The sequence below is a fragment of the Aspergillus affinis genome, assembly GCF_023601865.1.
Source record: "Aspergillus affinis strain CMG 70 chromosome Unknown NODE_96_length_144280_cov_85_325291, whole genome shotgun sequence".
Taxonomy (NCBI): domain Eukaryota; kingdom Fungi; phylum Ascomycota; class Eurotiomycetes; order Eurotiales; family Aspergillaceae; genus Aspergillus; species Aspergillus affinis.
Genome location: NW_026515877.1, coordinates 27,631 through 55,567, shown reverse-complemented (window position 1 = coordinate 55,567; position 27,937 = coordinate 27,631). Strand labels below are relative to the sequence as shown.

The following is a 27,937-nucleotide window of genomic DNA, read 5'->3' as shown; positions in this document are numbered from 1 at the left end:
CCCTTTTCTTTTCCCCCCTTTTCGCTTTTTCGAATTCTCGGCTCATTCCTCGTCCGCATCACCCTGGGCCTGTGTAGACATCCATTCTTCCATGAGAGCCTGCCGCGAAGGTTCCGAAGGCGTCGCTCCAGGCCTGGACCTGCCACCCTTCCGCGTGACCAGCAGACACAGCGTCCAGCCATAGATGTTGAACCCCTCGTAGTTGGTCCGGAATTGCATCTTCTTGTCATCGCCATCGCCATTGCCATCACCATCGTCTGCCCATTCCTGGTCTTTCTGCCGTTTCGACGCACGCAGCTCGTCACCAGACGAACCACTTCGTCCCCGCTTCCCTGACGTCTCACCACCGCCATCTTCTTCGTCTTCATCTGCGCGTGCCTGTGGAATGTTTCGCAAATTTGACTCGTCCTCGCTCTCGCTCTCGACCAGGATGCCCTTGTCTGCCTGCGACCCTGCCTCTCCGAGCTTATTATTGTCCTTCTTCTCGTTTACCCCAGACCCATGACCCTCGAACACCTTGTGTCGCGTCAACAGCGAATGACGCGTCCTCGACTCCCGAAGAAACAGCGCAACCTCGAACTCATCTGCAGATGCACGTAATTAGCCAACTATTTCTCCCGTATCCATGTAAAATGAAAGTGTCAGGTGCCGCGGTCGGGGAACCATGCACGGGTGTAGAGATATAGATGTACAGTGCAGTACCCACCTTCAGCGATCACATCCTTGACAGGATGACCTTTCTTGCGCAAAATCAGCCTCTCATTCTCTTCGCGTAGTTTGGGGACGACTAGCGGTCGGATTGCGGCGAAGATGCGAGGGAGTACGGGGTCGCGGGAGTCGAGGAGCCAGCGCGTGTCGGACGGGTTGTCGAGGTAGATGCGGCATTCGAGGATGGTGTATTTGCTGATGCGGAGGTAGCGCCGGATGGGCGCCATTTTTGGGAGGGATTCAAAGGAGCTTCGTTTATCTGGAATTAAGAGAGGATGGGTTGAGTGAGTACGAGTCTAGGATGGGCGATGATGACATATCACGGGCCTGGGATCCACGTCTGCCAAGCCTTTTCTGCCTCCCAACGCCGGAACTCGATTCTACGAATACTGAGTATTACCCTTTTGATTGTGGATACAGCGGGCCAGCGCTTATACCTCGCTGCCTGGCATGTCTGGCGGCAACATGTTTCTTTCTCTGGACCTTACTGTCGTTTCAAGAACTCCCTTTTACTAGAAATCGATAGGCTCTCGGTCTACTTCGATTCCGCTACTCTCGAAGACTGGGTCTTCCTATAACCGCCGAGACCCCTGCTTCACCTGTTTTATCTCGAAGATGACGCCCGAGGGGGTTGAAGGCGAGGCCGGCCTCCACGATTCAAGCCACAACATAACAAGGACCATTTCCGACTCTAGCTTTTTCAGGGAGCATCGGGCGTCTACGCTCCCTACTCCGGCCGAGGTGAGAGCCATCAACGAGGAGTCAGGCAACATCCGTGGTACAAGATTCAACCGACCCCCGCCTGTCAAGTTTTCATCGCTGGGCCTGATTGTCAAATATGGAGCCGACACAACCGTTACAGAGGCAGAGACCCAAAATATGGTATACAAGCAGTTGAAAGGCAAAGTACCAGTTCCTGAGGTGTTTGGGTGGACCGAAGACGGTGGCCAAGTATTTATCTACATGTCTTTGATAAGGGGTGAACCCTTGGAGCAAAGATGGGGTGCTTTGAACGATGAGGAGAGAGAGGCTGTCTGTAAAGAGCTCAACGGCATGGTCAAGGCCTGGAGATTGTTAGAACAGCCCGATCAAGTCCTTTACTTGGGCAAGTGATTTGAATTCATTGCGGTAGCTAGGCAGAACTATGCTAAAGTAACCCTTAGGTGGCCTAGATAATCAACCTCTAAATGACATCTTTCTTTCCAGTCACCGGGACTTGGCTGGCCCATTCCACGGTGCAGACGCCGTCCAGAAATTTCAGAATGGCTGCGATATCGAGATTGATGGGGAGGTGCCCGTGGTCTTCACGCATGACGACCTTGTGCCCCCAAATATCCTTTTATCGCCCGGGACGAATCCAGGAGTAGCTGCCATCATTGATTGGGGCCAGGCAGGGTGGTATCCTGCTTACTGGGAGTATTGCAAGGCGCGTCGCGTCAGGCCGAATCCGGAATATTTTGATGAAGACTTGGATGAAGAATGGAATACGAGATACCTGCCAACTATTTTGGACCCGGTCGATGATGAGACAGTATACCACCCTTGGCTGTGGTTTGTCTTGTCCAAGGGTATCTAGTTATGCGAATGAAGATGCTCATTAGGACTATACAGCCGTGGGTAGATAGAAAATATACCTTATAAATTTTACATGTATTCTGGCCCTTAGGTCATGGGCACATACGGTCAGGCCGACTGCGGTCAAAAAAAATACCTCGTACATACCACACTCATCGCGCATAGCTAGATCAAATATCCATCCTCTCGTCTATTTACCGCTTGTTGTCTAACCAGGCTCGCTAAGCGCTTCCCATAGTTTACTCCTTGCCGCCGCTCCAAACCGCTCCAACCTGCCCTTCCCCAAAACCATAGACCGCGGATACTCACCTAGAACATCCTCACCCAGAATAAGATAAGCCAACATCTACACCGTCTAAAATACCCTAACCATGCTGATCCCCTGGTACACAGCACAAACCCACTGGTGACCGGAATTCGCGAATAGAAGCATTCCAATAAAATGATTCCTATTAAGCATGAACGCGACAGATCCGCTCCACGCGTGTATTTATGTCCATCTTATTAGACTTAAAATTAAATAGAAGAGGTGTTGTTCATAAAAACAGATATAAAAGAAGGTTCTTCTTATTATTACTTGTTGCTTGCTAGCTAGTATTCACACGCCTGATTATAAAGGCCCTATTGGGGCGCTAGATTATGTAGTTATAGTCATGTTTACTATAGTCGAGCCAGAAGAAGTTCTTTCTAGGGAGGGCTGCTAATAATAAATAAGGGACTTGTTACTATATATCGGCACACACAGGAGAGATAAACAGGTAGAGCTCTCGGATCGCTTGAGATAAAGAGTTGTGATAGCGATCGAGAAGGCGAAACAGTGTGTTGGGCTGCACTCGCAGCTCTGCCTCTTCTCGCGCCTGTCTCTCCTCCTCAAGCTGAAGTCGTAGCTCGGCGATTGTTTCTTCCATCGCTTGTTGAAATCACTATTCAGCAAATAATCGAATGATGCAAATCGAAGTCAACATAGTAGGGGGTTCGCTGTCTGGCGCAGGGGAGTGGCCCGTCAGGGCGGAATGCGTCCAGATGTTTACCAACCAGCTTACTCACCCCCTTGGCTCGAGTTGATTCATGCCTCAGGCACCAAGAGCACCAACACGCTTTGGCCTTTTGATGTGCTGACGTTCAGAGTCTTTTGATTTCTGGAATATACGTCGACTCGATGGCTTCGGATTACCTAGACCGGCCTCGTCAGTAGATAGATAAATTCAGTCCTACTTTGAATTCCTCAGCAAGTACAGTCACCGTGGCGAGGTCATTATCTCGATTACATCACTTGCGAGACCCCGTTTCCGTTCTTCAATAAAAGCCTCCTGCTGCGAAGGATATATTGTGTGATCTCACTGTGGGTAAGACATTCGACGAAGCTAGTAATCAGCGAAAGTTCTTCTGATATAGAATGAATAGGCTCATTCTCTCATTCTCCGTCTGTTCTGCGGAACACACTTCCGTATGCTCTGAGTTTTGGGGATTAGACGTCACGCAGTCACTCGCCAACGGACCTCATGGAAAGCAAAGAGACGTACCTTCCCTGTCTGGGCACTTGAATCTCTCGTCAGGAAATGAATCTATGAGCGAGACAAATTGAGCTGCCTTCACTGACAAAACCTGCAACGGTCATTTGCTAGAGAATGCCAGGAGAGCCGACGTCTGACGAGGTATTTATAGGTGTGGGGCTTGCTTGATGATGATGATGATGGTCTCTGATTGAATTGTCAGTTTTGAGCAGGCATTGATGGAAAAGTGGATGGTCCTCTCCCTGATTTTCCTACCTGGCTAATTTTCCCCCTCCTATAAGAGGACCCGACATCGCGCGAGATATTTATAGGCGAAAGGCTTTATTGATTGCGGTAGTCCTTGATTGAGTCCTCAAATTGAGGCGGGCGTTGACGGCAAAGTAAATGAACAGGATCAAGCTTTCCAACAGAAAAAGGGAAGAAAAGCTGATGGGACGATTTCTCGGATCAAAAATGACCTTCCTCTCCATCAGTCGAAACTTGGTGGAGCACCCTTAGGTTAAAGCAACCGCGTTGTTTGCCTCATTTTCAATACTCCCACCTAGTTCAACGTTCTTCTCCCACAACAAATTGAGCTTGAAAGCAACTAAGAATATACAACCAAAACTCACCGCTACTGGAATTTTCAAAGCTTGAAGCATTGTCCATATTGCTTCACCACAGATGAGTTCATTATTGGCCCAACAACAAATTGTTCTTCCTCTAGGCATCTGATTTGGACTAGTGGCACTCTGAGTGCTGCTGAGAGAGGCCAATTCACATCACATCGGCTTTCGGCCGAACTAATATTCTAAGCCGTTCTTCACGGCTGAAAAAAACCTCACCGTAGCCAATACCCCCAAACTTATCATGATCCGCCTCAAAGCTGTAGTCCTACTAGCCTGACATGTAGTGATGGGGAGTCTTTGCTCCAACCACTTTCCATCTTCCAGAAGTCTACAAAGGCAATAGGAGTTCCTGTATTATCTTGCTCTGTCAGAGTTCAGCATGTATAGTAGCTTAAGGTGTTTGGTCGCCGACCAAACATTGTGCCTTTTTGGCCTGTGAGTCTAGTGGGATCCCTGACATGCCCCCGTAGAGTTCCCCGGCACGATCCCTGTGCCTCCCGGGAAGTGTTACGACAGTTCCCAGAGGACCAGAAGCTCCTGTGAACGGGTGGTTGTGTCTCCAGGACCCAAGGTAGAGAGTCCAGGAGCGAGCTGGCTCGCTCCCGGGAGTGACAGGTACAGTTCCTGGAGGACGTTTAGCTCCTAGAAGCCGATAGCATAATCCTAGAAGCGATAATTGAAAAGAATAGACGTTGAAGTTTTCCTGGAGCATACCCTAGAGAAGGTTCCCTCACTCAGCCTGTTGACCAGAAAAACAGCTAGCTGAGTTCAAACCTGAACAAGACAGGCAAACCCAATTATGTGTGGCGGGCGGTGTTGAGAGATTGACGGGCCGCTCATTTCCGTACTGACGGATAATTTTGGTGGTATTGCTTTCAATCGTTTATTGCTGTAAATGCGCATGTCAGCCACGAAGGAAGTTCATGGTGAACGATTTCACGTTTAGTAAAATCATTGAACAAATTTTTTGAATTAAATTATTACTGCTGGGTGAAACTAGCGGGCATTTGATCACCACTTTAGCAGCAAGTGAAGGATGGTGTTTAATAGTTTTCATTGGCCTGTTTGTCTCCACTAATCTCAAGGTCTGTGCATCTCCTATTACCCTGCCACACCCCCAGTCTACCAGTAAACGGCATAGCTCATGTGCTGTGAGATATTCCCGTTAGCTTGGGTTACATATTAGGAGAGCTAGGTGATAATAACCCTGATAGCACAATTAATCAGAGAAACTCCAACGGGTTACTCATGTGGATATATATCCAGGACTGTTAGTCAAGCAAACCACCAAGGTTCTCGTTTAGCCCCCAAGAGATACTTCGGTCAACTAGGGAGCTGATTGAAATATACTCCTTTGAGTCATTGAATATCAGAAACTTGCTCATGGCCCCATTGGAACCAGATATAGATCCCCTAATAATACTAGCATACAAGGTACTTCGGAGCTAGGTCCTCAATCGGGTCCAACTGTCTGCATGGACCATCTGATCGAGGCTCTAACGAACGAGATAGCAAGTATTACACACGTCCAGGAATTTAACCAGTGAACCATTCTTAATTTCTTATTGTAATCAGTAATGATCGATGGCCAGTCTCAGGTTCACCATTACATAAGCACCAGCCCCTCCAACCTCTCCACCGCTTTCCCAACCCGGCGGACTTCACCCTGGGTCGATGAATCATGAGGCGTTGTGGATTTAGCTTTTCCGTGCGGCTGCCTGGAAGTGCAACTTTAACTCTGTATAGTTCCAATTGAATTCGCAGTTGATGCAACTCCAGCGCAATTCGAGGGATCACTATCTACGTCTGCCAGCCGTGGAGGTCCGGGTTGATATCGGACGAAGGGCCCACGTGACCGGCCCCTCCCTCCTTAGGTTGGCCAATGACGCCGGCGCCAAAAAACGGGTCAGCCCAAAAATCCAACCCCCAAGGTCCTCAAAAACGCGACGAAAAGTCTTCTTTGACGTCGAGATGGCACCCGCTTTTCCTCCAAGGTCCTCCGCCGCTGCAACCCAACCCCAAGTGGGAGACATTTCCGTCACCATGTCGCCCCTCCGTCCTCCCTCTTCTCCTCTCCCCTCCCATTCCTCGCCCATTCTGTCCTGGGGTCCTAGCCTTTTGTCTCGTGGGTAGTCAACTCGACCCTTGTGCTCTGTCCGGTGTCTTGCCTCTCCGTATCGGCTTCATTCCGTCTCCGAGTCACCCACCCACACCAACACCGACAGACTCGAAGCAACAACCTGCACGTAATCCGACGGAGATACCCGACTCGCACTACACCCCAAGGTCCTCATCTGTCATCTCAATCCCTGTTGGTGCCTCGCTTGGCCGGTCTCGAGCGACACTAAGCAGACGTCTAAAGTGGACCGCCAGGGACCTTGAGGACGGTCAAAACTTGCTGTGTGGCCTGGTCGCACAACAGGAAGCCATATAAAAGCACGCGGCAAGAAAAAACCAAGACGACCAAGAATTACCAAGAAGCACCAAGCATTCGGGTAATTGCATTCTTGCGCGTTTTCTCGGCCTGTGCTCTTTGCCCACGTTTTTCTCTTGGGCGATCTTGCATTCCTCGTCCCACACCTCGACTCAATTCTATTGGACTATCTGGCATATTTCGACAAGGCTCCTGAATTCAAGGGCATCTGTCATACATGTCAACTGCTGGTCTGTGCTGTAAACAGTTCGATTCGAGTCTTGTGCGTGTACATCCCCCGCCGAGGACCAATTGTATCCATTGGCGGACATGTCACTTCTCCATACGCTCCTCGCCCGAGACGAGGATTCAGGCCCTGCTCCTGCCTGTGACACCGGCAACGAGTATGATGGCCGGATGGGTCTGCGTATCTCCTCGATCTTCGTCATCATGATCGGCTCCATGTTCGGCGCCTGCTTTCCCGTTCTTGCCGGCAGTTATCGCCATTCAAAGGTCTTCGGATGGGCCTTTTTCATCGCCAAGTACTTCGGTTCCGGTGTCATCATCGCCACGTCTTTCATCCATCTCTTGGCCCCCGCACATGAGTCTCTCACCAACGAATGTCTGACCGGCCCGATTACGGAATACGATTGGGTCGAGGGCATCGTTCTCATGACCATTGTGGTGTTGTTCTTTGTCGAATTGATGGTTATGCGCTACGCTCGATTTGGCCAAAATCACTCCCACGATGAGTTCGACGGACATGGTCACGACGACGACTCCGTTCAGCACAGTGCGGAGGTCGCCGACTCCAAGACCCACATGCCCGGTGAAGACCACCTCGGCCACTCGCGCGAGCACAAGGACCTGGAGGCGGGCGCGAAAGCCGCCGCGCTGGAGGAGTACATGGCGCAGCTGACGTCTATCTTCATCCTGGAATTCGGCATCATCTTCCACTCTGTCTTCATCGGACTGACTCTGGCAGTGTCCGGCGCGGAGTTCGTGACGCTGTACATCGTTCTGGTCTTCCACCAGACCTTTGAGGGCCTGGGTCTGGGATCCCGGTTGGCCGAAGTACCCTGGCCCCGTTCGAAACGCTGGACGCCGTACTTCTTGGGCATTGGCTTCGGGTTGTCCACTCCTATTGCCATCGCCATCGGACTGGGAGTGCGCAACGCCTATCCTCCGGAGGGAAAAACGACGTTGATGGTCAACGGCATTTTCGACTCGATTTCCGCGGGTATCCTCATCTACACGGCGCTTGTGGAACTCATGGCGCACGAATTCATGTTCAGCCGGTCGATGAAGAAGGCTCCCATCGGGCACGTCCTGGGCGCGTTCGGTCTGCTTTGCCTGGGTGCTTTGCTGATGGCCTTGCTTGGAAAGTGGGCTTAAAAATATGAAAAGGGGGAGATTGAAGAATTTCGATGTATATATTATCTATGTCGGTGTGAATTTATCTCCGGGATTTGGGATAGATCAGGTAAATAATGGGTTTCAGTTCGTGGAAATCTATCTCCATGTTTGGGGGGATAGGTTAGGTAAATAATGACTTTCAACTTTACTACAATCTTGTCGCTCATCTCTCGTCTCTCGTCTCTCGTCTCTCCATAAACGTATAATGGGAAGCTTACTTCCACAGCAGCACCGGCTTGATGACCTTGGTCGCTTTCATATCCTGAAACGCGGTCTGATAGTCCTTGATGTCATAATAACTGATCAACTTGTCGATGGGAAAGCGACCCTTTGCGTGTTCCTCGATCAAGAACGGAATAAACTATCCTCAGTTAGCTTTCTTGACCAACAACGAGAAAGGAAAAGAAACTCACCGTCTTCGCATCCACATCCCCCTCCGTACTCCCCACATACTCCCTCCCCATGATCAAATGTTGAAAGATATCGATCGCGACCGTCGATCCAGGCTTCGGCGCCCCCACCGTGGCCCCCCTGCCCTTCGTGCCGAGACACTTCACCATCGTCTCAATCACCCTGGGAACCCCCGTTCCATCCATCGCAAACTGCGCCCCGTTCGCCGGCTCACAGATCTTCTTAATCTGTCCATCTACATCCTCGCTCTTCCCGTCGATCACATGCGTCGCGCCTAACTCCTTCGCTAGCGCCAATCTCCCTTCATTCAAGTCCACCGCGATAATCGTCGTCGCGCCCGCCATAACACCAGCCATCACCCCCGCCATACCTACAGCCCCGACACCAAAGACCACAAGCGAGTTGTCCCTCGTCACACGGAGCGTGTTCAACACGCACCCAGCCCCAGTCTGGAACCCGCACCCCAGCGCCGCGAACAGCGGCAGGTCCGTCTCCTGCGGAACCTTGACGATACTCGCCCCGGAGACGAGCGCCCGACGCATGAACGAGCTCTGCCCGAAGAACGTCCCGTACATGGGCGCTGCGCTGTTCGGGTCGTAGAGCGTGGCGCTCCCGTCGAGGCGCTTTCCGGAGAAGTTTAACGGCGCCCAGGTGGCGCAGTAGGCGGGGTGGGAGGATTTGCAGTTAGTGCAGTTTCCGCAGTGGTTGAAGGACAGGAGGACTTTGTCGCCTGGTTTGATGTGTGTGAGCAAGGGGCCGTTTTGGAGGACGGTTCCGGCGCCTTGTACGTTTCGAGGGGATTAGCATTTCGTTACGGTTACTGGTGTTCGTGTATTTGGTGGGAAGTTGTTGGGAAGGGAGGGAGAGAGAGAGGTAAGTACTCACCTTCATGGCCGAACACGTTGGGAAAGCCGGCGGGGATGGTCCCGTCCGTGCAAGATCTGGTCATCATGGGTTAGTTTCGCTGACTAGACGATTGAACTAGAAAAGCAGGAAGAGGGAGGAGAATGTGAGGCATACAGATCGGTATGACAGACGCCGCTGGCCTCAATTTCCACGATCGCCTCGTCGGGCCGCATCTCGTCCAGCATCACGTCCTCGAGAACTAACGGCTTGTTGAGCCCGTGGCATACTAATGCGGGTGTGGTGATTGTGGACATGATGTGATATGACTATGACTTTGTCTGAGTCGGGGAGGTAACGTTGGATTTATACAGAGGAGGGTACAGTATGTGTATGTATATGCAAGGGATGAATTAGAAGCTGACCAAGATTATGGACTAGGATCAAGCTCTACGTGATAGGCTGGATAGGGACGCCATATATAGCATCACTACGACAATATGCGTCTATGACCCAGGATACCTAAAGTACCGTGACCTCCATCCGACCCGAAAACACGGTATCGCCATCGGCAGCTTTGTCACGCACAGATACCAATTAAGGTTGACCCGGCTCGGTCAGCTCTGGATGGGCATACTACCTCCGACAGCGTGTAGTTGATCCTGTAGAGCGCGGAACTATAGCGGAGGTGAAATTAGGGGAGGGGTATCTGGGATCCGCGTTTTCAAACCCCGCGGGGAAGGAATCCAGATCCCCTCCTAGCTCTATCGTCCTATCAACAGACAGAAAACGGGGCATAAAGATGCATCGGAAGTGAAAATCGGCAGTCGGAAGGTTGCAGCAACTCCGCCTCCCCGCATTCCCGCTCCACTGAACCATTGACGTCTGCTGCTGGTCGGGCCAAGGGATCTTCACTTTCTTTGTCCCAGGCCCCAGAGCCCCGAGTCCGACTCCTACTGCAGGCGAAACTCTGGTTACCTTCTGACGGCTGACCCAAAAATGAATTGGATGTTCTCTCACCGGAATGGCCATTCGGTAGTTTGGTGGGGATCGCTCAGCTCGGGATTCCTCCATCGTTGGAAATCGACGATCTCTGGGCCTGCGGTGGAGACAATCGCCCTCTGTGTCGTGGCCGAAACAGAAACTACTGGAAACTAAAACCTTTGCATTATTAACTCGGATTGGAAAATGGAAATAGGCTTGGATTTTCATAAAAAAGGGGGTTTCGGTCGCGGGGTTATTCCTTTTTTCCTTTCTTCGGACTTTTTCCTATCTTTTTCTATTTTTTGTTGCCAATTGAACTTTTTGACCTTTTCTCTCTCTGTCGCTCTCCTGCTTCACTCTCTATTTCTTAGCCCTCATACCCATACCTACCAGACAAGATGTCCTTCACCCAGGTTCCTCCAGGTGCCCCAGTGCCCCTCATCATCAACAACAAGAACATCTCCACGGATATCCAATTCGACGTCACAAACCCCGGCACCGGTCAGGTCGAGCATCAATGCAGCTCTGCCTCCGCTAAAGAGGCCACCGAGGCCGTCGAGGCCGCGCAGGCCGCCTTCCCGGCGTGGTCGCGCACGAAGCCCGACGCTCGCCGCGACATCCTGCTGCGCACCGCGGACGTCTTCCTCGAGCGCAAGGAGGAGTTCCTGCGGTACATGGTTGAGGAGACCGCCGCCGAGCAGATGTACAACGAGTTCATCTTCCAATTGGGTGTGAATCTGCTGCGGGACGCCGCTGGTAAGATCTCGGGCATTGTGGGCACCGTGCCCACGATTGCGGGGGAGGGCGAGAGCGCCATCATCTACAAGCAGCCGTACGGTGTTATCTTGGGAATTGCGCCGTGGTAAGTCCTAGTCCAGTGCCCGTGTCGCATGGTGTAGCAGCTAAGACATGCTCAGGAACGCCCCCTATATTCTTGGAACCCGCTCCGTCGCTCTGGCCCTGGCGGCCGGTAACACTACCGTCCTGAAAGGTTCCGAGCTCTCGCCCAAGTGCTTCTGGGCTATCGGCGACGCCTTCCGCCAGGCAGGTCTGCCCGATGGCGCTCTGAACGTCATCTACTCGCGGCCGCAGGACGCCGTGGAGGTGACGACGACGCTGATCGCGCACCCGGCGCTGAAGAAGCTCAGCTTCACGGGTAGCACGGCGGTGGGACGCAAGATTGGTGTGATTGCGGCGCAGCACATCAAGCCGGTGATTCTGGAGTTGGGCGGTAAGGCGCCGACCGTCGTGCTGGAGGATGCGAATCTCGAGAAGGCGGCGTTGGGAGCCGTCTTGGGGTCGTTTATTCATGTATGTTCCATTTCCCATTGTCGAACTGTATAGGTTACTTGCATCGGGCCCCCGAAGCTAACACTACAATAGTCCGGCCAAGTCTGCATGTGCACGGAACGCATCATCGTGCACCGCTCCATCGTGGACCAATTCCGCCCCGTCCTGAACGCCACGATCAAGCACATCGCGGGCGGTGGCAGCGGCGAGGTCGTCGTGATCAACGCCGCGGCCGTGACCAAGAACCGGAACCTGGTGCGCGACGCCGTCGCTAAGGGCGGCAAGGTGATTGCCGGCGACCCGGACGCCCCGACGGCCTCGGATACGCGTCTGGCGCCCATCGTCGTCGAGGGCGTCACCCGCGACATGGACATTTACGCAGAGGAGTCTTTCGGACCCACGGTGTCGTTGTTCGTTGTGGATAGCGACGAGGAGGCCGTGGCGCTGGCGAATGATACCGAGTACGGGCTTAGTGCGGCGGTTTATACCGAGAACTTGGCCCGGGCGTTGAAGGTGGCTAAGGGAATTGATTCTGGGTGAGTTTTTTTTCCCTTCTCTTCGTTACTCTCTTTCGAGGGGTTCTGGTCTAGGATCAAAGCTAATGGAATGGATAGGGCTGTGCACATTAACTCGATGACGGTGCATAACGAGTCGGTGCTGCCTCACGGCGGTGTTAAGAACAGCGGATTCGGACGATTCGGATCCGACATGTTGGAGGAGTTCCTGTGGACGAAGTCGGTTACGTGGATGGATTAGATGTTGCATGTTTTGTCTTTTTCTAGCATATATTTCAGGGTTACGAGTATATAATATCATTACGAGAGATTTGCCTACGGGCATTCCACCACCAACACGTCCAATTTAATTTTGTAGGTGATGTATTAGATATCTGTAGGAAGATGGCGATGAATATGGAATAGGAAGTAGAAGCCTAGATTAGTGGTGAATTTACCCAGAGTATAGGATCATTTCACTACGATTCTATCATGTTATATTAACTAGCCCCAGCTATCGACTTCACTGAATGCTATACTATCACTGCAGGAGGGAATGTCTGGCTACTATCTGAATCCCCCTTTCTTCCTCTACTTCTTCTATCTTCATCATCTTCATCTTCTCTGACCCAGAGAAACACCATCTTGTCCATGAGCGCTACACCGTCTGTCTCTATTATGTGCATCCCTTGATACATGCATATGGGGATAGAGCATATCTATAGCCCACATAGACACTGGAAATACCGGAAGAAAACAGGGACTTTTCATTTCGTCTGGAATGACACCTCAAAGTACGCTTTCCTTTCCTTCCTTGCTTACGTATACGTATCTTGTCGACATATCGATTTTCATACCTATCCAAGACTAATCAATGCTTTTAGATGTGTCACATTTGCAATGGCTGTAATAAGAGCGACGGCACCAGCACCAGCATAGCAGATACAGAATACATCAGCGAAGACGACCAAATTAGCCAGCAATATCTCGAATTACAACGGCACCTTTTGAGCTCCTCGAGCTTACTTCCTCATTGATGCTCAGGTGGATGCAGCTCCGGGTAATTGAAATCAAAAACCAGGCTGGCTTCGCGGTAGATTGGACCCAGATAACCGGGTTCACGGTGCCTCGGAACTCAATGTTCTTCGATTTATCGCGTGACCAGGCTTAAGACTTTCCAGCACATGTGTGGCTTCGATTTGTTTTCAGTCATGGGCTTGATTGCTGGGAAAGATATCACGTTTGATATCGGTGGAATACCATGGGACGGACGAAGTAACCCTGTGTTTGGGTCGGCTGGTGGTACTCGGCGCAGTGAATACTGCTCTCGTTGCAATATTCTTTTCCTACTGACCTACAATATTTCATTGATTTCGAAATCACAGACTGAGAACGGTTACTGGCTGAGGCCCAAAATCACCTATAATCATACGACCGGCGCATGGTTGAGACAGATATCACTAATATTATTAATAGAAAGCCGCACCAAAATGCAGGCATTGCAAATTAACTGGACATATGCGACGTAACTGTCCCGAATTAAAAGCAGCACATGTTGGACTTGAGACTACACGTCTTGGCCTTGAAACTACCAATCTTGCTCTTAAAACCTTGTTGCTCTTGTGAAGTATCTACGCCCTAGGAATACTTCATTGTCCGTTGGAATGTCAGCAATGGCCGTCTATCTGGTCGTCGTGGAGGCCAAGACTCAGTCCTCATGTTGGAATCTCGGCTTAGTAGGGTATGTATACCTAGCAGTATCGATTTTGTATTTACCTTGATTGAAGGTATACATGCTAACTCTACCTAGATACCTAGGACAGCGGCATGCTGCTTTGAGCTTGTGGCAACCTTCAAGGACTATGTCTTTCAAGGCAGACAGGCTCTGCCAGAACAGGCTCCAATGATGTCTTGTATCTGTTGGCTTCGAGCAAAGCGCAAAACGAATTGAAAAAGAGACATACAACTTGTGGTTCTCATTATGTGGGCTGGAAAAAAATGACGACGGCACGGGTGATGTGTCTAAGCCATCCATGATAAACTGACCACTAAAGACGTAAACCAGCACATTTCGTTCGAAAATGTGACCCTCAAGGACTTCGAACCTGCCTTGTGCCGTGAGATTTCACTATGATACTGAAAACGATCATCTGATTATCAAGTGTCTCAGAATATGTTTTCTTCTTCTGAAAGCGTCCAAACTCTTCTACGAAGACCGTGTCTCTCCACCTTTCCAGTTCATGGTCATGCTGAATTTTGTTTCTCACCAGCATGGTTGAAACTATTAGCGTCTGGAATTACTGTGGTATCCATGTTTTGCGGGTAGAGCCCGCCAAGCTGTGTCTACACTCCTCGTAAGGTGATGGCGATACTGATAGTTGCTGCCGTACCTAAGAGGACAACAGTCCTGATGAGGACCCGTGTGGGCCAAGGCCAATGAAGAACTCCTATACGTATGCTGTGGTTTGTTGGACCACAGGATAGACACCTATCTTTTGCCTGAACGAATGGACAAACTTGGGAGTCGGAACATATAGCACGAACACTGTGGTAGGATCTGTTTTCCATGCCACATCTTGATTCCCCCGATATGCGCTATTTCAAGGCGGGTTCGGTGTGCGATGATACTTGCGCAAGGGTTCGTCTAGAAACTGGGTTGCAGATATACGGACAACTGAGCAGTCGCCAGCCCGGATGACTCGACCGCCAAGTGCCTAGCTTCTTAATTAAATTTAAGAGGAAGTACATGAAGATCTTGTTGAGATTCGACATGAAAACGACGAATACAAAAGAGGTTTACGGGATGTCGAGCATCAGCATTCAGGGCCTGAGGCCGGAGATGACTAGTCCACCGAAAGAGAGATTGGCTATGTCTGGCCAGATCGAACCGTCGATTTTCAAGCAGAGACAGATATCAAATTTTTTAAAGATCGTCTACGTGACATCGTCGAGTTAATCAGAACAGGGTCTTCGATAGACACTACCAATGACTCTTCAATAGCCTCCACGACTTAGGTCTTTTCTTTTCTTTTTTTTATCCTTGAGTCTCACACTTTCCCAGAAATACCTTATTTGCTCCAGAAACCCCACACCTAGCTCACGATTTACCAGGAATCGTCCTTGGCTCAATTCAGAGCAACTGCAAGGCGAAATTTTTTTGAGATCTCTAAAATCCTGCCAGAACCTCCGATCTGGATCTAAGGTTTAGAAGAAGCAATATTTGTTGTTTAGGGCTACCCATGCCCAATGTGGCACCAGGCGCTTCCATCCACAAATCATGGAACTCATCAGAGGACCCTATTCAATCAAAAACGGTCTTCCAAAAGATCATATCAATTCCGACTTCACCTCTCTCGAAGCCCTCACGGATCAAGCAATACAAGTATTTGAAAATCTACACGATAATAATTATAAGGGCAACCAGTTTATACTCGTCAGACATGACCCCAAGAAAGTAATTCTGAAGTCGGCGGATAGAATTTGGAACCTTGATGCTATTCCATTTCGTTTGGTAATTACTCGTTGAGCTAAAAGACTATCTTGACTACCAGCTTTCAGTCATGAAATTAGCCTCCTAATATATCTCATTCCTAGACATTCGGTTCCCTGGCGGCCTGATGTTCGAAACAGAGGTGTGGTCTAATAACCAAGCCAAGTGTACTGGGTCCGACAGGAATGGGATAATACAACTGTCTTGATCAAGGTTATGCCTGGATCTAATCATGAGTTGCCAACAAGAAGATTAACGTCAAAGCTTGAAAATATGGCTGATCGAATAGGTACTTCTTTTTCCGCCCTTGACCCAGCGTCATTTGGCCTCACGAACTAAATGGCACAAACTCAGGTCATCACAGGGGGAGCAACCAGAACTCAACATCGTCCTAAATGTGCTTTGTCCAGGTCCTTTGGGGACTCTCCAATCTGGAGTGGACATATTCCTGCGCCAGGTGATATCTTGCGTTACATGCCTTTAGGGACAGACCCTGTATTTGACGTACGAATGGATTATTTTCTTGCGGCAAGCTGAGAAAGCGTCAATGGGGCCTCGAATATGACCTTATCATTTAGCACAATGCCACTGCTGCTTCTAATGTTGCTGAAATTATACAGCTTTCGTCGCCTCCACATGAGATATCTACTGGCGAAGAGGTCGTTACGGTCGTTTCGGTGCCGGCAGCCGGGGTTTTTGTTAAAGATGTGCGATTGAGAACTCATTGAGATATTCGACAAGCTGCGCCACACAATTATTTTCAACTCTTCCCGTGGTGAATCTATAGTACCTGGTGTTCGTGATGCGTATGTTGCCCTCCCGTCAGATCTCGGTTGATCGTCCCAAAACTTTTCAATGGAGAAGTTTGCGAAGAGCAAACTGCTCTAGATGCATTCTCGTGGGATTCTCGATTCAATAATATGATCAGATATATCGTTCAAAGTTTGCGGATTTGTGACATACGTCAAAACCAAGCATCAGAAGAACATTGACTCAGATGAAGAAAAATAACATATTTTGAGAGCAGGCGAATGCTCGAGAATCCTTTTAGACACTGGCAGTTGCAGAATAGGTAATTTTTGCAAGACCTAGATCGGTAAAGATTCTATAGAATTCCCTTGACTGACTAAACAATAGGACACCAAAATTCCACGGGGCGTTCACCCGACTGCCGTCGAAGGAGATGCCGCGGCTGTTTAGCTCCACGCCTTCCTGGGCCGCGAGGACGAGGAGTGCGGCGAGACTAACCTGGTACGGTGCTTGGCTCTGTCGCTGGCGACTTGTGATCGTTACCAAAAAATGGCAGCCCTACGATCCCAGGACATCATCAAAACACCGATTCCAGATCTGAAAGTAGGCGCATATCATACTACGAGCAGCGCCTTACACGATCTTAAGTTAAATGGAGATTTGGAGTCCTGGAGGAGGGCTTCGGGAACAGTGCGGCTTCGACCGGTGATCAGAGGAGATGAGGGCCAAGGTACGCCTGGGACACACCGAGGTCTCCGTGGTCATTCGTTCGGAGATGAAATGGCTCGCGTTCCTCAAGGAGGATCTTGGTGATGGAGTGTGTTGGGTGCAGGTTGTCCTAATGGATACGGTGGACGCTGAAATGACGGACGCTTGGTCTGCCGATGAGCCGAACGACAGTGACGACCCAGGTCCGTTCTCTCTTTTTGGCTGAAAGGCTGGTCAAGCAAGAAGTAACAAGGAACGGGAACGAGAGAACAGGTGGGAAAGGTGCTTAAGTATTGAGGAATCCGAGCTAGGTACGCCGACAGATCGACTGGCAGGTTCATCCAGGGGGGTATATACCCCGATACAATAACCCAAGCCACCACCACGACTACCACCACCAACGGCCAGACAAGATTAGTCGGCGAGTTCAAGGTTCCATGGAATACACCCCTGCAGCGTCAAGATAGGCAACTTTGAGACCTGGGTAAGTCAATATCGCTATTAATACTATCAATATCTGTTCTTACACTGTCCAGAACAAGTAGTGAAACACCTCGACTAGTATGGATGCAAGGAAGGGTTTGCTTGCTCCCACAAAGAAGCCATCTTCGTCAAACGTGCTGGCAAGTTTCCCCTTGCGATGTCCCATAGAAGGTCAATTCGCACCCTCCTACCAGTCATAATGGGACTCATTGCGATGGCCCGCCGGATGGGATCATTGGTCGACGATTCGAACCCGGAGCTCGCATCAGTGATGAAATCCGACAGTACACGCGAGAACGGCCGATGTTTACTTTCCCAAGAGGCTACAAGCCCTCCACAACCGCCGGTTCAAAACCGATCAGCACCCAAAAAAGTGGGAGTGTCCACATTGCATGTATGTGCTGTGTCTATCTGGAAAATATGGAGTAGTTTCGCAGATTGGATCACCGCACTTTATCAGACAAAAAGACTTACCACGGCATCTATACCATTATTGAAGCCATTCAAAATCTTCCAAAAGCCAGGCGCAAATATTACCGTACATGCACGGTATACAAGCAAATGCTGGCAATGCAAAGTGATGTTTTTCCTCTCCATCGAGCAAGTCCTCGAAATACACACATTTCATCAATCGCACTATTCTTGACAAAATGCCTTTTTCATTGACTTCGTTTGATCTCGAAAGTGAGAGCAAGAATCTCGTTCTGTTGTTGCCCGCATATCTACGACCGGGGTCTCAGGTACATTGGAGTGGCTTTGAAATAGTCTTGTATGGACGCGTCATTCTTTTTCCGGAAACAGCACAAGCAATCTCTATTACGGTCAGAAAATATTATTGTCCAATTCAGAAAACAAGAAACAGCGGTTACAAAAGCCACTGGGACAACAATTCGATGACAAATCCGAGAACGTACGAGGATGACGAACATAGATCTAAGCTCATATGGGATCTCAACAAACGTTGCACCATCCTATAGTTCGCTCACTTAGTTTCAATCTCCATTGAGATAGGCTTATACGTCCAGATCGGCAAAAAATGCCATGTTTAGTGGTAGAAGCAGGCTGGTCAGAAAGCTGGCCACATCTACGCCTATGGCTAGTCGGCGGTAGCCCGCACGTTAGAACTGCCATTGCAATCAGGTGGACAAAAATTACGAACAAGCGCGTGAAAGGAAATATCAAGGTGTTTGAACCGAGCGCAGTAGCAGCAACGGGGTATATCGTCGCCCAAGAGGAAGTAAGCTCAGTTGATACCAAAAACCCGTTGATACCTTAAACAAGTCTAATAGAGAAAGACCATTTTTCCTGCATCCGCAAACGCACAGTCCCAAAAAAGGCTTTCCTCATTCGACAATCATCAGGAGCGGCCAGGATGATGAAAACAGAGAACCTTATGCTAGTTAAGACGGCATGCTCAGATGGGATAAAAGAGACCCACGACCCGTCCTCTCTAAGTGTCATACCTCTCTCTCTCTCCGTCTCTCCGTCTCTCCGTCTCTCCTGTCTTCTGCCTTCTTCCCTCCCTATCTCTCTCTCTCCTAAGATCAAGTATGCTCCGGAGCGCCAGCCCTACCTCCGGTATACCTAAGGTACAGGATCGGGTTCGTGTACTGCAAGGAGACCACCTCATACCATCCTTCTACCACCCGAATGCCCCCACCCAAACCCAACGCATTGAGGCGTTCGGCCACCAAGTTACGGACTCCTCATAACCACCGTCAGGTACATCACCCAAAATCGAATGCCGGCTGAGCCCCACAATGCTCAGAATATCTACACGCTGTTGACAAGGTTGTACGCCAACCTCGGACGTATCTTGGACGAGGAGTTGTTCGAGTCACCCATCCACATAGCGACTGAGAGGGACACGGTATACAAGCGCAACAATTCGAGGCTTCTAATGTCTTTGGTCATTAGATTTACTAACAAATGGCCATGATGACTATCAGCGCATGAAGTCAAACTCCAAGCGCAAGCCGAAGCTAAAGCAAAGTGAGCACAGCCGACAAAAAAGAGAATACCATGGAAGCCTAGGGCCCAGGCTGCGGCCTTGTTTTTTTCTTATGTTTTGTGAATGATAACTTCTTCATCTTGCTTTCAGAACACGAGCATTATAGCATTCCAAAATACTTCAAGAACACCGCTGTCAGTGATTCTCGTGAAAATCAAGCCCAATCACTTACCGCTTGATACAGCAGAATACCTAGGAAAGGCATGAAATGAAGGCCTTTTCATCAAACAAGTTCGGAAACGCAGGGTCAAGACAGATAAGCTTAGGATGAAAATGCAACGGTAGTTTATTGACATTGCTGCAAGTTGAACAATGATATTTCGAGGCTGAAGCTTTCATGGTATATAGAGGCGTGCTAAAACTCATCAAAAAATCCACTCAGGCCAATGACATCTATATACTATTCTCTTTCAATCCAACTCTCTCTCAACTCTGGACAGTCAAACAGCCTTCAACCTAATCAACAGCCTCCCATTCTCATCTCCGGGCCTCGTAGCCAGTCTCCCTCTCACAATCACCCTCCCCTGATCCTCAGCCCTGATATCCATCTCAAACGCTTGCACAAAAGCCGCCACCATGGCTCTCAATTCCACTTTCGCATAATCCGCCCCGATGCATCCATGCGCTCCATGCAGGAACGTCAAGTTCGCATACAGACTCTCAGCACCACCCGTCTTGTTCACCAAGCCCGTGGCCGCATCGATCCAGCGATCCGGCATGAACTCGTCCGCCGTCGAACCCCAGAGATGTGGCGACCGGTTGATGGCGCATGGCGCAATCATAATCCGCGTGTCTTTGGGCACGGCGTGGTTTAGTATCGAGGTCTCGCGGGTCGCGACCCGAGGCGTGATGGGTACGGATGGGTATAGGCGGATGGCTTCGTTGCAGACTCCGTGCAGAAGGGGTAGCGATTCCAGAGACTCAGCCATCTGGTCGCCAGATCTTGAGGCATGAAAACGGAGTTCCTCGCGCACACGGGTCTGGATATGGGGATGGCTGGCGAGGAGGTGGATGGTCCAGCCGAATGTAGCGGCGACGGTTTCATGTCTAGACAAGAGTCAGCATCAACCTCATATCCAGAATGCAAGAGGGATCGGATTTACCCAGCCGCCAGAAACGTCAAGAACTGATCGACTAATTCGTCATCGGTAAACTTTCCCGAGGCCAACATCTTCGACAGCAGATCCGGCTGGTCGTCTTGTTCTTGGGCCCTCTCCTTCTTCAGCTCCTGCTCTCCTCTCTGCCTCTGTCTGCCCCTATGAATAGCCTCCCTGCAGAACTGTCTCAGATACGCCGTGGAATCATCAAACTCCTTATCCACAGCCCATGGAATCCAATCCACCACCCACCGAAAATGACTCGCCATCCCCGCAAAGAGGAGATCCTTCCCGGGTGTCGACCGAAACGCACCCTCATACGCCCTCACAATCGGGTGGTCACACCCCCTCAAAAGCCCTAACTCCAAACCCAGCGCCGCGTCCCCAAACACATCCAGCGTGGACCTCGTCGCCCAGACATTCATGTCTACCACAACCGTCCCTTCTTCATCCCCAGACAGTCCCTGGGCACCACCGAGGACGGTAATCTCCATATCCCTCTTCACTCCATCAACCAACTCCTCACTCTTCCTCCAAAATAGCCCCGCGAGACGCCTGGTATTCCTAAGCGTGAAGCTCGGCACCACATGTCGCCTCTGCATCTTATGCGTCACCCCGGCGGCGGTGAGCAACCCACCCCCGAGAATTCGACTCGTGAAGAGCCGGATCTCCGGCGGTTTATCGAAATGATAGGGTTTGCGAACGAGTGTCTCGGCCAGGGCTTCGGGGGATGTGAGAAGGAGGTGATCGGTGTGGAAGAGGTCACGGAAGAGAATGAGGCCGGAGTTTGGGACTGTGTTCATGAAGTGGAGGTAGGTTTTGCCGAGGGGTTGTTGGAAGCGAGACAGGGAGTGACCAAGGATTGGATAGCCGCCCTTTTTTGATGCTTGTTAGAGGGTGAATGTATGGGTGTTGTGGGTATGGATGGATGGGTGTAGGTACGGTACCTTTGGTTGAGGGAGAGAGCGCAACGGGCTTAGGAATCGAGGGTATAGGAGGAGTTTGTAAACTATGTAGGCGAGGATGCTGTAGAAGAGAAGATGGAGAGTAGGGATTGAGCTCTCGTGCTCTATTAGCGATAGGAGCACGCCTTCTTCATCTTTGTTAGTGGTTGGTGATGTTGATGGATAGCAGCCCCACGGGGCCACTCGGTTCAGAAATGCCGGTGGAGCCATCGTGTCATTGAATGCTCAGGTTGTAATATGAAACGAGTGGGACATAGTGTGAGATTTGATGAGGAATTTATCTATTGGATGTGTTGGCCAAGCCGTTTCTTATAAGGGCACGTTGTTTATAGGTACACACATATTTCCATCTAAATTCCCCAGTAGTATGCACAACCATAGCATCATAGAAAAAGAAAAGGAGGCAAACAATGCTAAAGATAGAAAAGATGCATATCTGAGCTAATAGTAGCACAGTGGATCAATGAACGTCTTCCGCGGATCCTAAAGCCATGTTTGTTTGTGTCAGATTGTCAGATGAACTCAGCCTTGGAATACGTCACAAGAGGTTCTTCTTATTCCCGATTCGGTTATAGATGTGGCCAACTCTGCCAGCTCAGCCCGTGAAGGTTAAATTGGACATATGGCTCAAGGTTGAATTTAGAGTTTGTTTGACTGGGAAAAAATAATCACTTATCTTTTCCTAACAATACGAAGGAGAGCAGCTGGGCTGCTATTTATGAGAGGACCGCGGAGTTCTTTGTGCAGACGGGCCTTTACGGAGGGATGGCTAGCAAAGAGATAGATAATCCAGCCAAACGAGATAGTTAGTGACAGTTCCATATCTAGAGAATCATCAGTATCCACTTTATTATCTAGAATATAAGAGAAATAAAAACTACCCACCTGCTAAAACTGCTAAGAACTGATTTACTAATTTCTTATTGGTGAACTTGCCGACGCCAGCATCTTTAACCCCTGAACAGCCTTCGCATAACTAATGGTGATCACATTATTTAACATATGAGAGCATTCTACCTTTGCACCTCTATTTCATTTCATGAATTATATTTAATAAGTTATATCCTAAAGCTCAAAGAAAGGCATTTGTGAAGACTTCCAGGTGGGAATGAAAAGAGAACGAGACGTTTCCTTCACGCCAGAATACTACTCTACTACCCTTAGAATAATTATAACTATTTTATACAAACAGGCTAAACTTATCTAATATCTGGGGTCAGTTCATCGATATAATGCATGGGATAAGGCTGAAATACGCCTGGGGTATCGTCGAGGTTTCCAATCCTACTTCAGCCTTGCGTTTCGTTTTGATAGACTGTTACATTCACCCCCACCTAACTACTACTAAGTTTTCAATGGATCTACACAGCCTCACCGTAGTTCTCCCTCTTTGATTCTCCTCTCTTGAATCCATTCACAGCTTTATTCAAATTTCTAAGCACCTCGGGTCCAATCGCGCTGGAAAGGAAAGATTTTGCACCTCCAAATAGGAGCTATCAGGAGAATGATCAAACATGACTCCCTGAGCGAGGACATCGAGTTATTGCCTGTTCCTAAGCACTATCTAAGCTCCGACCGTTTGATTCACGCCGGATCCGAAGAAAATTCCGAGGCAGGAACCCCAAATCATGACCTAGAACAGAAGAGTCAACAGAATCAGAATCCAGGCAATAACAAAGGCCGCTACCAAGGATGGAAGTTCTCTATATTTTTGGATTTTACATCGAGTATTGTTGTGTTGCTGTTTAATGTCGGGTTCCTCTTGTTCACAATCACCCGTACCCAGATGGGCCAAGACGCCGCGCTGGCAAGAGGAAACTGCGATAGAGTACACCGGCTCAGTACTGGATTCCACTGGATCATTAACGCATTGAGTACAATTCTCCTCGCAGCTAGTAATTTTGGAATGGTATGAAGAATATTTCTTGTCGAGCGTTGGTGACAGACAAGCTAACTCTATCGACATAGCAAGTCCTAGCAGCCCCGACGAGAAAAGACATCGATCGAGCTCACGAAAAACGCCGGTGGCTTGACATCTAGGTGCCAAACATAGGCAATCTTTTCCGTGTGTCTTCTCATTGTGCACTGTTATGGTTGGGCTTATCGTTGTCATCGCTTCCACTGCATGTGTTCTACAACTCCGCAATCTACTACCAAACTGCAGTTCCCGCCTATGACATTTTCGTTGGACCGGGCTCTCTAGATCAGAAGGACCTGTCAGATGTCTACCTGTTTAATCAAACCATGAACTCCCGTACAGGCGATTCTCTCCGAGGCCTCTTTCACACAGCAAAGAATGGGACCTTGGAACACTTGGACAGCGCGGCTTGCGTCACAGCTTTTGGTTAGACCTACCAGACGTCATACGGCCGACTTCTCTTAGTAGCAGAAACCAATTCAAATGCCGAATCTTCTCTCCTTTACACGAACCCAGTATATCAACCAGACTCCTCGAGTGCCTTTAGCGGGGCGATTTCTGCCTACCCATGGATATGTCCCACCGACATTGACTGTGAGGCGAAGGGAATTTCCCCGGTTCATCAACTGGCGGAAAATAACGATTGGAACGTGAGTCCTCAGTCAGGATTTGAGACCTCTTACGATAACTTGACCTTTGAAGCCAGGGAATACCAGGTTGAATACTGTCTCGCGGAGCCCATTCCGGAGAATTGCAACCTGCAGTATTCCGTGCCTCTGATAGCCATCACAGTTGGGTGCAACCTTGCGAAAGCATGTATTCTTCTCTACATCTGGATTGGAATGAAGGAAGCTCCTATCCTAACTGTTGGCGATGCGATCGCGTCTTTTCTCCGTCACCAGGATCCCTATTCGAAGGGCATGTGTCTGGCTTCTGACGACACCGGGGTATACATACCTCCGATTCGAGCGACACCTCATTCGCTCCAATACAGCAAATTCCGCCGCCCTGTGTCCTATTCTGGAAAGCTAAATCGTTGGGGCTCTTCCATCTCTAGTCGCTGGGGTTTCTTTATCTTCTTGTAAGTTCTGCCCCTTCTAAGGACCCACAACCCTTACCATTTGAAGTGTAAGCTAAGTCTGCTATCTAGTTGGCTGGTTTCTTTCATTATCTGTTTTATCCTTCTTCTTCTATCTATTCTCGGGCTGAGAAGCAGCGCCGGGGATATTTTGAAAGGGAAACTCGGGGCTATTTCTTCAGAAACGATTCTCAGTATCGAAAGCTCCGGCAACAGCCTCGTGGCCAGTTCTTTCATCGCCAATTTACCGCAGCTCATATTATCATTCCTCTATGTTGCCTATAATAGTCTTCTGACCTCAATGTGTCTCGCGGCTGAATGGAGTGCCTACGGAATCACTCGCAAAGGACTGCGGGTTTCTCATAGCCCCAAGGTAGCTCAGCGGAGTAACTACTTTCTTTCAATCCCCTATCGATATGCGGTACCTCTGATCAGTACCTCTGCGATCTTGCATTGGCTTGCATCAGAAAGCCTTTTCGTGATCGCCGTTGAGGCCTACGATACAAAGATGCGAAAGGACCCTTCGCGGGATGTATTTACGTGTGGTTATTCGCCGATGGCAATCATTAGTGGAGTGTCAATGTCAGTTGTCATATTTACTTACTTTATTGTGCTCAGTCTTCGAAAGTTTGAGTCTGCGATGCCCGTAGCCGCGAGTTGCAGTTTAGCCATTGTGGCAGCATGCCATCCACAATATAATCCTAACGAGGAGTCAGTGGAGGCGAATGCTGCTGATGCTGTAGCAGCGATAGATTCTGAACGCGAAGAAGAAGAGATGGAAGTTTTGCTTGTGAAATGGGGAGCTATTTCTGTTTCTGGGCCTGTGGGGCATTGCTCCTCTACCTCTGGTGAGGTTAATCCACTTGAGGAAGGGGGGAAATATCAATGACCATGTAGCCAAGCAAGAGAACTTTCGAGCGAAACATGATGGAAAATTGCAATAGAAACTGATTGGTTCGTCTCGTATACCGACAGCCTCTTCCTTTCCCCAGTTCGGTTGTAGATGTGGCCAAGTCTGCCAACTCAGCCTATAGGGAGTCAGAACGTACATGTGGCTGCAGGAGAGAGTCATGCTCACCAGGGCCGGAAATAAAACAATTTGTTTATTGTTTCCTGAAGATATAAGGTAGGATAGTTGGGCTGTGATCTGTAAGAACCATTGCTTTCGAGTGGTTGGTTGGTTTCTATTTTTACGAGCCTTTTATTTGCTTTTCTTGAATATTTTTTTTTGAACACTAATTGTAGACCTGGGTCACTCCAACTAATCCTATTCCTTATCTCGCCTCTGTATATTCGCTCGAGGGATGGATCCCTGCGTCATTCTATGCTCTGTACCAGGATTGGGCTCTCAAACTCTGCTTGAAACAACCTTGTCAGCTGTCATATCGCAGATCTCTACTGATCTTATCGAAGGCGATGTGGGTTATCGAATCTGTATAGACCAACTTGGCAGGAGCTTTGTAACCTCGAAGTTAAACCAATAGTTTCGACCACTCTAGACCTGGAGAATAGGAAGGCAACACAAAGAAAAAGATTTGGTGACCTTCAGTTACTTCTACGGAGGAAACCAAACAAGAAAAGAAAAGGAATGCTGCGACGCGAAAAACAGACTTAATGATTAACTCAAACACCTTATGAAGTCTTCTCCTGAGTCGCCTTGCGCCACCGCAAAGTCTCTCGACCCCCTTCAAGACTCGGCGCGGCTTCTTCGCAAGTAAGCGTCAGCAGCCTATAGCAGCCCACAGTCTTGAGGTCTATGAATCGCCGCACAGCCTGTCCCCGGAGTTTGGGGAGGTTGCAATACTGCACTCTATGAATGACCGCAGGCGTAGAGGTATTCTCCTCCGTGGAGAAAGTTCCATTATACCCCATGTATCTTCTTGAAGCTTCTGCCAGCTCACTCTCAGTTCCAGCCCGTGGATCTCGTCCTCCAAACGGCTCTTGCCCTGGCAGTTGTAGAGTCGCGGAAACGTACCCATCCGCGGAGTATATGAGTCGTCCTTGGATGCTGTGTCCAAATGGGTGCTGCTGGTTTCCGTCGGTGTCCATGGCGGTAAATTCCATAAGATCCCAACTCCCAAGTAATTGGTCTCGAATGGATGCGGGTTGGGGTTTCAAAGGATATTCCATCAATCCTCGGCCTGCATCCCGGCCCATATACCCTCTTGTCACATAGTTCTGGCGGATGAATTCGACCCCGTAGGCAGGCACGTTGCGTTCTTCGATATAGACGTCTTCGATGTCGCACACTGTCTGCAGACCGACCATGTCCATGAGCTCGCATGGCCCCCACGCAGCGTGCAGATTGGCCTTGAAAACGCGATCAATGTCCTCTGCCTTGCCCACTCTCTCGGCCAGCATGAACATGACCTCGCGCTTAATCGCCGCCCAGATGCGATTTGCCACAAATCCCGTCGATTCTCGTTCGACGATCAAGGGCTCTAGTCTAATAGACTCCAATTGTGAAGCGGTCTCCTTGATCACTGCTGCACTTGTCCGGCCGCATGCCATGATCTCCACGATCGGTACCTCTGGCGGACGGCAGTAATGAGTGTTGAGAAACCGGCATTTTCTTTCATCACTCAGCCTAGAGACCAACCTGCTGCTTCGGATCGAGGAGGAGTTCGTAGCAATGATCGTCATCTGATGTGTGAGCTTATCAATCTCGCCCAAGACGTTCGTCTTGAGAGCGATCTGTTCGGGGACCGACTCGATCACCATCCACGCATCTTGCACCGCGTCGGCCAGTGTGGATGCAATCTCCACATGTCCTGCGTTTTCTTTGGATACGGATGGGGAATTTCCCAAAGTTTCTTGCACCCAGTTCAAAGCTTCGACAGCGCGTTCTGGTTCAGTGTCACATATCCTGACAGAAACTCCACCACGGGACCAGGACAGAGCAATCCGACGGCCAAGTTTACCACAGCCAATGACGGCTACTCTGTTGGGTTTGAAGCTTGGTGGCGGCTCCTCAGCTGTCATTTTGACTCTCGTGGGTGTAAGCGTAGGTGGATAAGGAATTATCTTCTCGAGGATCAGCCGATTCAGCATTGGGGGTGTCGTCTTGTTATATCCACCATGACCCTCTTGGCCGGCAATCACTTTTCTAAATGAAAAAATGCGCAGTTCCATGTTCGGCCTCGCCCATACACAACTGCACAGCATAGACTTTGCCTATTTG

At 49.6% G+C, this 27,937-nt stretch overlaps 9 protein-coding genes across 9 annotated transcripts; 5 read left to right on the top strand and 4 right to left on the bottom strand.

Moving 5' to 3' along the window:
• Positions 1–42: 42 nt before the first annotated feature.
• KD926_011453 (uncharacterized protein) lies at positions 43–935 on the bottom strand (the record flags this gene model as incomplete). Its single annotated transcript, XM_053103736.1, has 2 exons — positions 43–584; positions 707–935. 2 exons carry the CDS (start codon positions 933–935, stop codon positions 43–45), a joined length of 771 nt encoding a protein of 256 aa, XP_052952911.1.
• Positions 936–1,323: 388 nt separating this feature from the next.
• KD926_011452 (aminoglycoside phosphotransferase family protein) lies at positions 1,324–2,284 on the top strand (the record flags this gene model as incomplete). The annotated part of the gene is made up of 2 exons (XM_053103735.1): positions 1,324–1,817; positions 1,915–2,284. 2 exons carry the CDS (start codon positions 1,324–1,326, stop codon positions 2,282–2,284), a joined length of 864 nt encoding a protein of 287 aa, XP_052952910.1.
• A 4,003-nt stretch (positions 2,285–6,287) lies between these two features.
• KD926_011451 (uncharacterized protein) lies at positions 6,288–6,839 on the top strand (the record flags this gene model as incomplete). The annotated part of the gene is made up of 1 exon (XM_053103734.1): positions 6,288–6,839. One exon carries the CDS (start codon positions 6,288–6,290, stop codon positions 6,837–6,839), a length of 552 nt encoding a protein of 183 aa, XP_052952909.1.
• Positions 6,840–7,148: 309 nt separating this feature from the next.
• zrfB (low-affinity Zn(2+) transporter ZRT2) lies at positions 7,149–8,213 on the top strand (the record flags this gene model as incomplete). Its single annotated transcript, XM_053103733.1, has 1 exon — positions 7,149–8,213. One exon carries the CDS (start codon positions 7,149–7,151, stop codon positions 8,211–8,213), a length of 1,065 nt encoding a protein of 354 aa, XP_052952908.1.
• A 235-nt stretch (positions 8,214–8,448) lies between these two features.
• KD926_011449 (NAD(P)-dependent alcohol dehydrogenase) lies at positions 8,449–9,805 on the bottom strand (the record flags this gene model as incomplete). Its single annotated transcript, XM_053103732.1, has 4 exons — positions 8,449–8,595; positions 8,648–9,426; positions 9,531–9,586; positions 9,666–9,805. The coding sequence occupies 4 exons, from the start codon at positions 9,803–9,805 to the stop codon at positions 8,449–8,451; spliced, it is 1,122 nt and encodes a 373-aa protein (XP_052952907.1).
• Positions 9,806–10,870: 1,065 nt separating this feature from the next.
• Positions 10,871–12,518, top strand: KD926_011448 (aldehyde dehydrogenase; the record flags this gene model as incomplete). The annotated part of the gene is made up of 4 exons (XM_053103731.1): positions 10,871–11,334; positions 11,390–11,783; positions 11,856–12,298; positions 12,377–12,518. 4 exons carry the CDS (start codon positions 10,871–10,873, stop codon positions 12,516–12,518), a joined length of 1,443 nt encoding a protein of 480 aa, XP_052952906.1.
• A 7,620-nt stretch (positions 12,519–20,138) lies between these two features.
• Positions 20,139–21,970, bottom strand: KD926_011447 (cytochrome P450; the record flags this gene model as incomplete). Its single annotated transcript, XM_053103730.1, has 3 exons — positions 20,139–20,745; positions 20,802–21,670; positions 21,743–21,970. 3 exons carry the CDS (start codon positions 21,968–21,970, stop codon positions 20,139–20,141), a joined length of 1,704 nt encoding a protein of 567 aa, XP_052952905.1.
• A 1,294-nt stretch (positions 21,971–23,264) lies between these two features.
• On the top strand, positions 23,265–25,645 carry KD926_011446 (uncharacterized protein; the record flags this gene model as incomplete). Its single annotated transcript, XM_053103729.1, has 3 exons — positions 23,265–23,669; positions 24,110–24,759; positions 24,829–25,645. The coding sequence occupies 3 exons, from the start codon at positions 23,265–23,267 to the stop codon at positions 25,643–25,645; spliced, it is 1,872 nt and encodes a 623-aa protein (XP_052952904.1).
• A 743-nt stretch (positions 25,646–26,388) lies between these two features.
• KD926_011445 (putative 3-hydroxyacyl-CoA dehydrogenase) lies at positions 26,389–27,807 on the bottom strand (the record flags this gene model as incomplete). The annotated part of the gene is made up of 1 exon (XM_053103726.1): positions 26,389–27,807. One exon carries the CDS (start codon positions 27,805–27,807, stop codon positions 26,389–26,391), a length of 1,419 nt encoding a protein of 472 aa, XP_052952903.1.
• Positions 27,808–27,937: the final 130 nt, after the last annotated feature.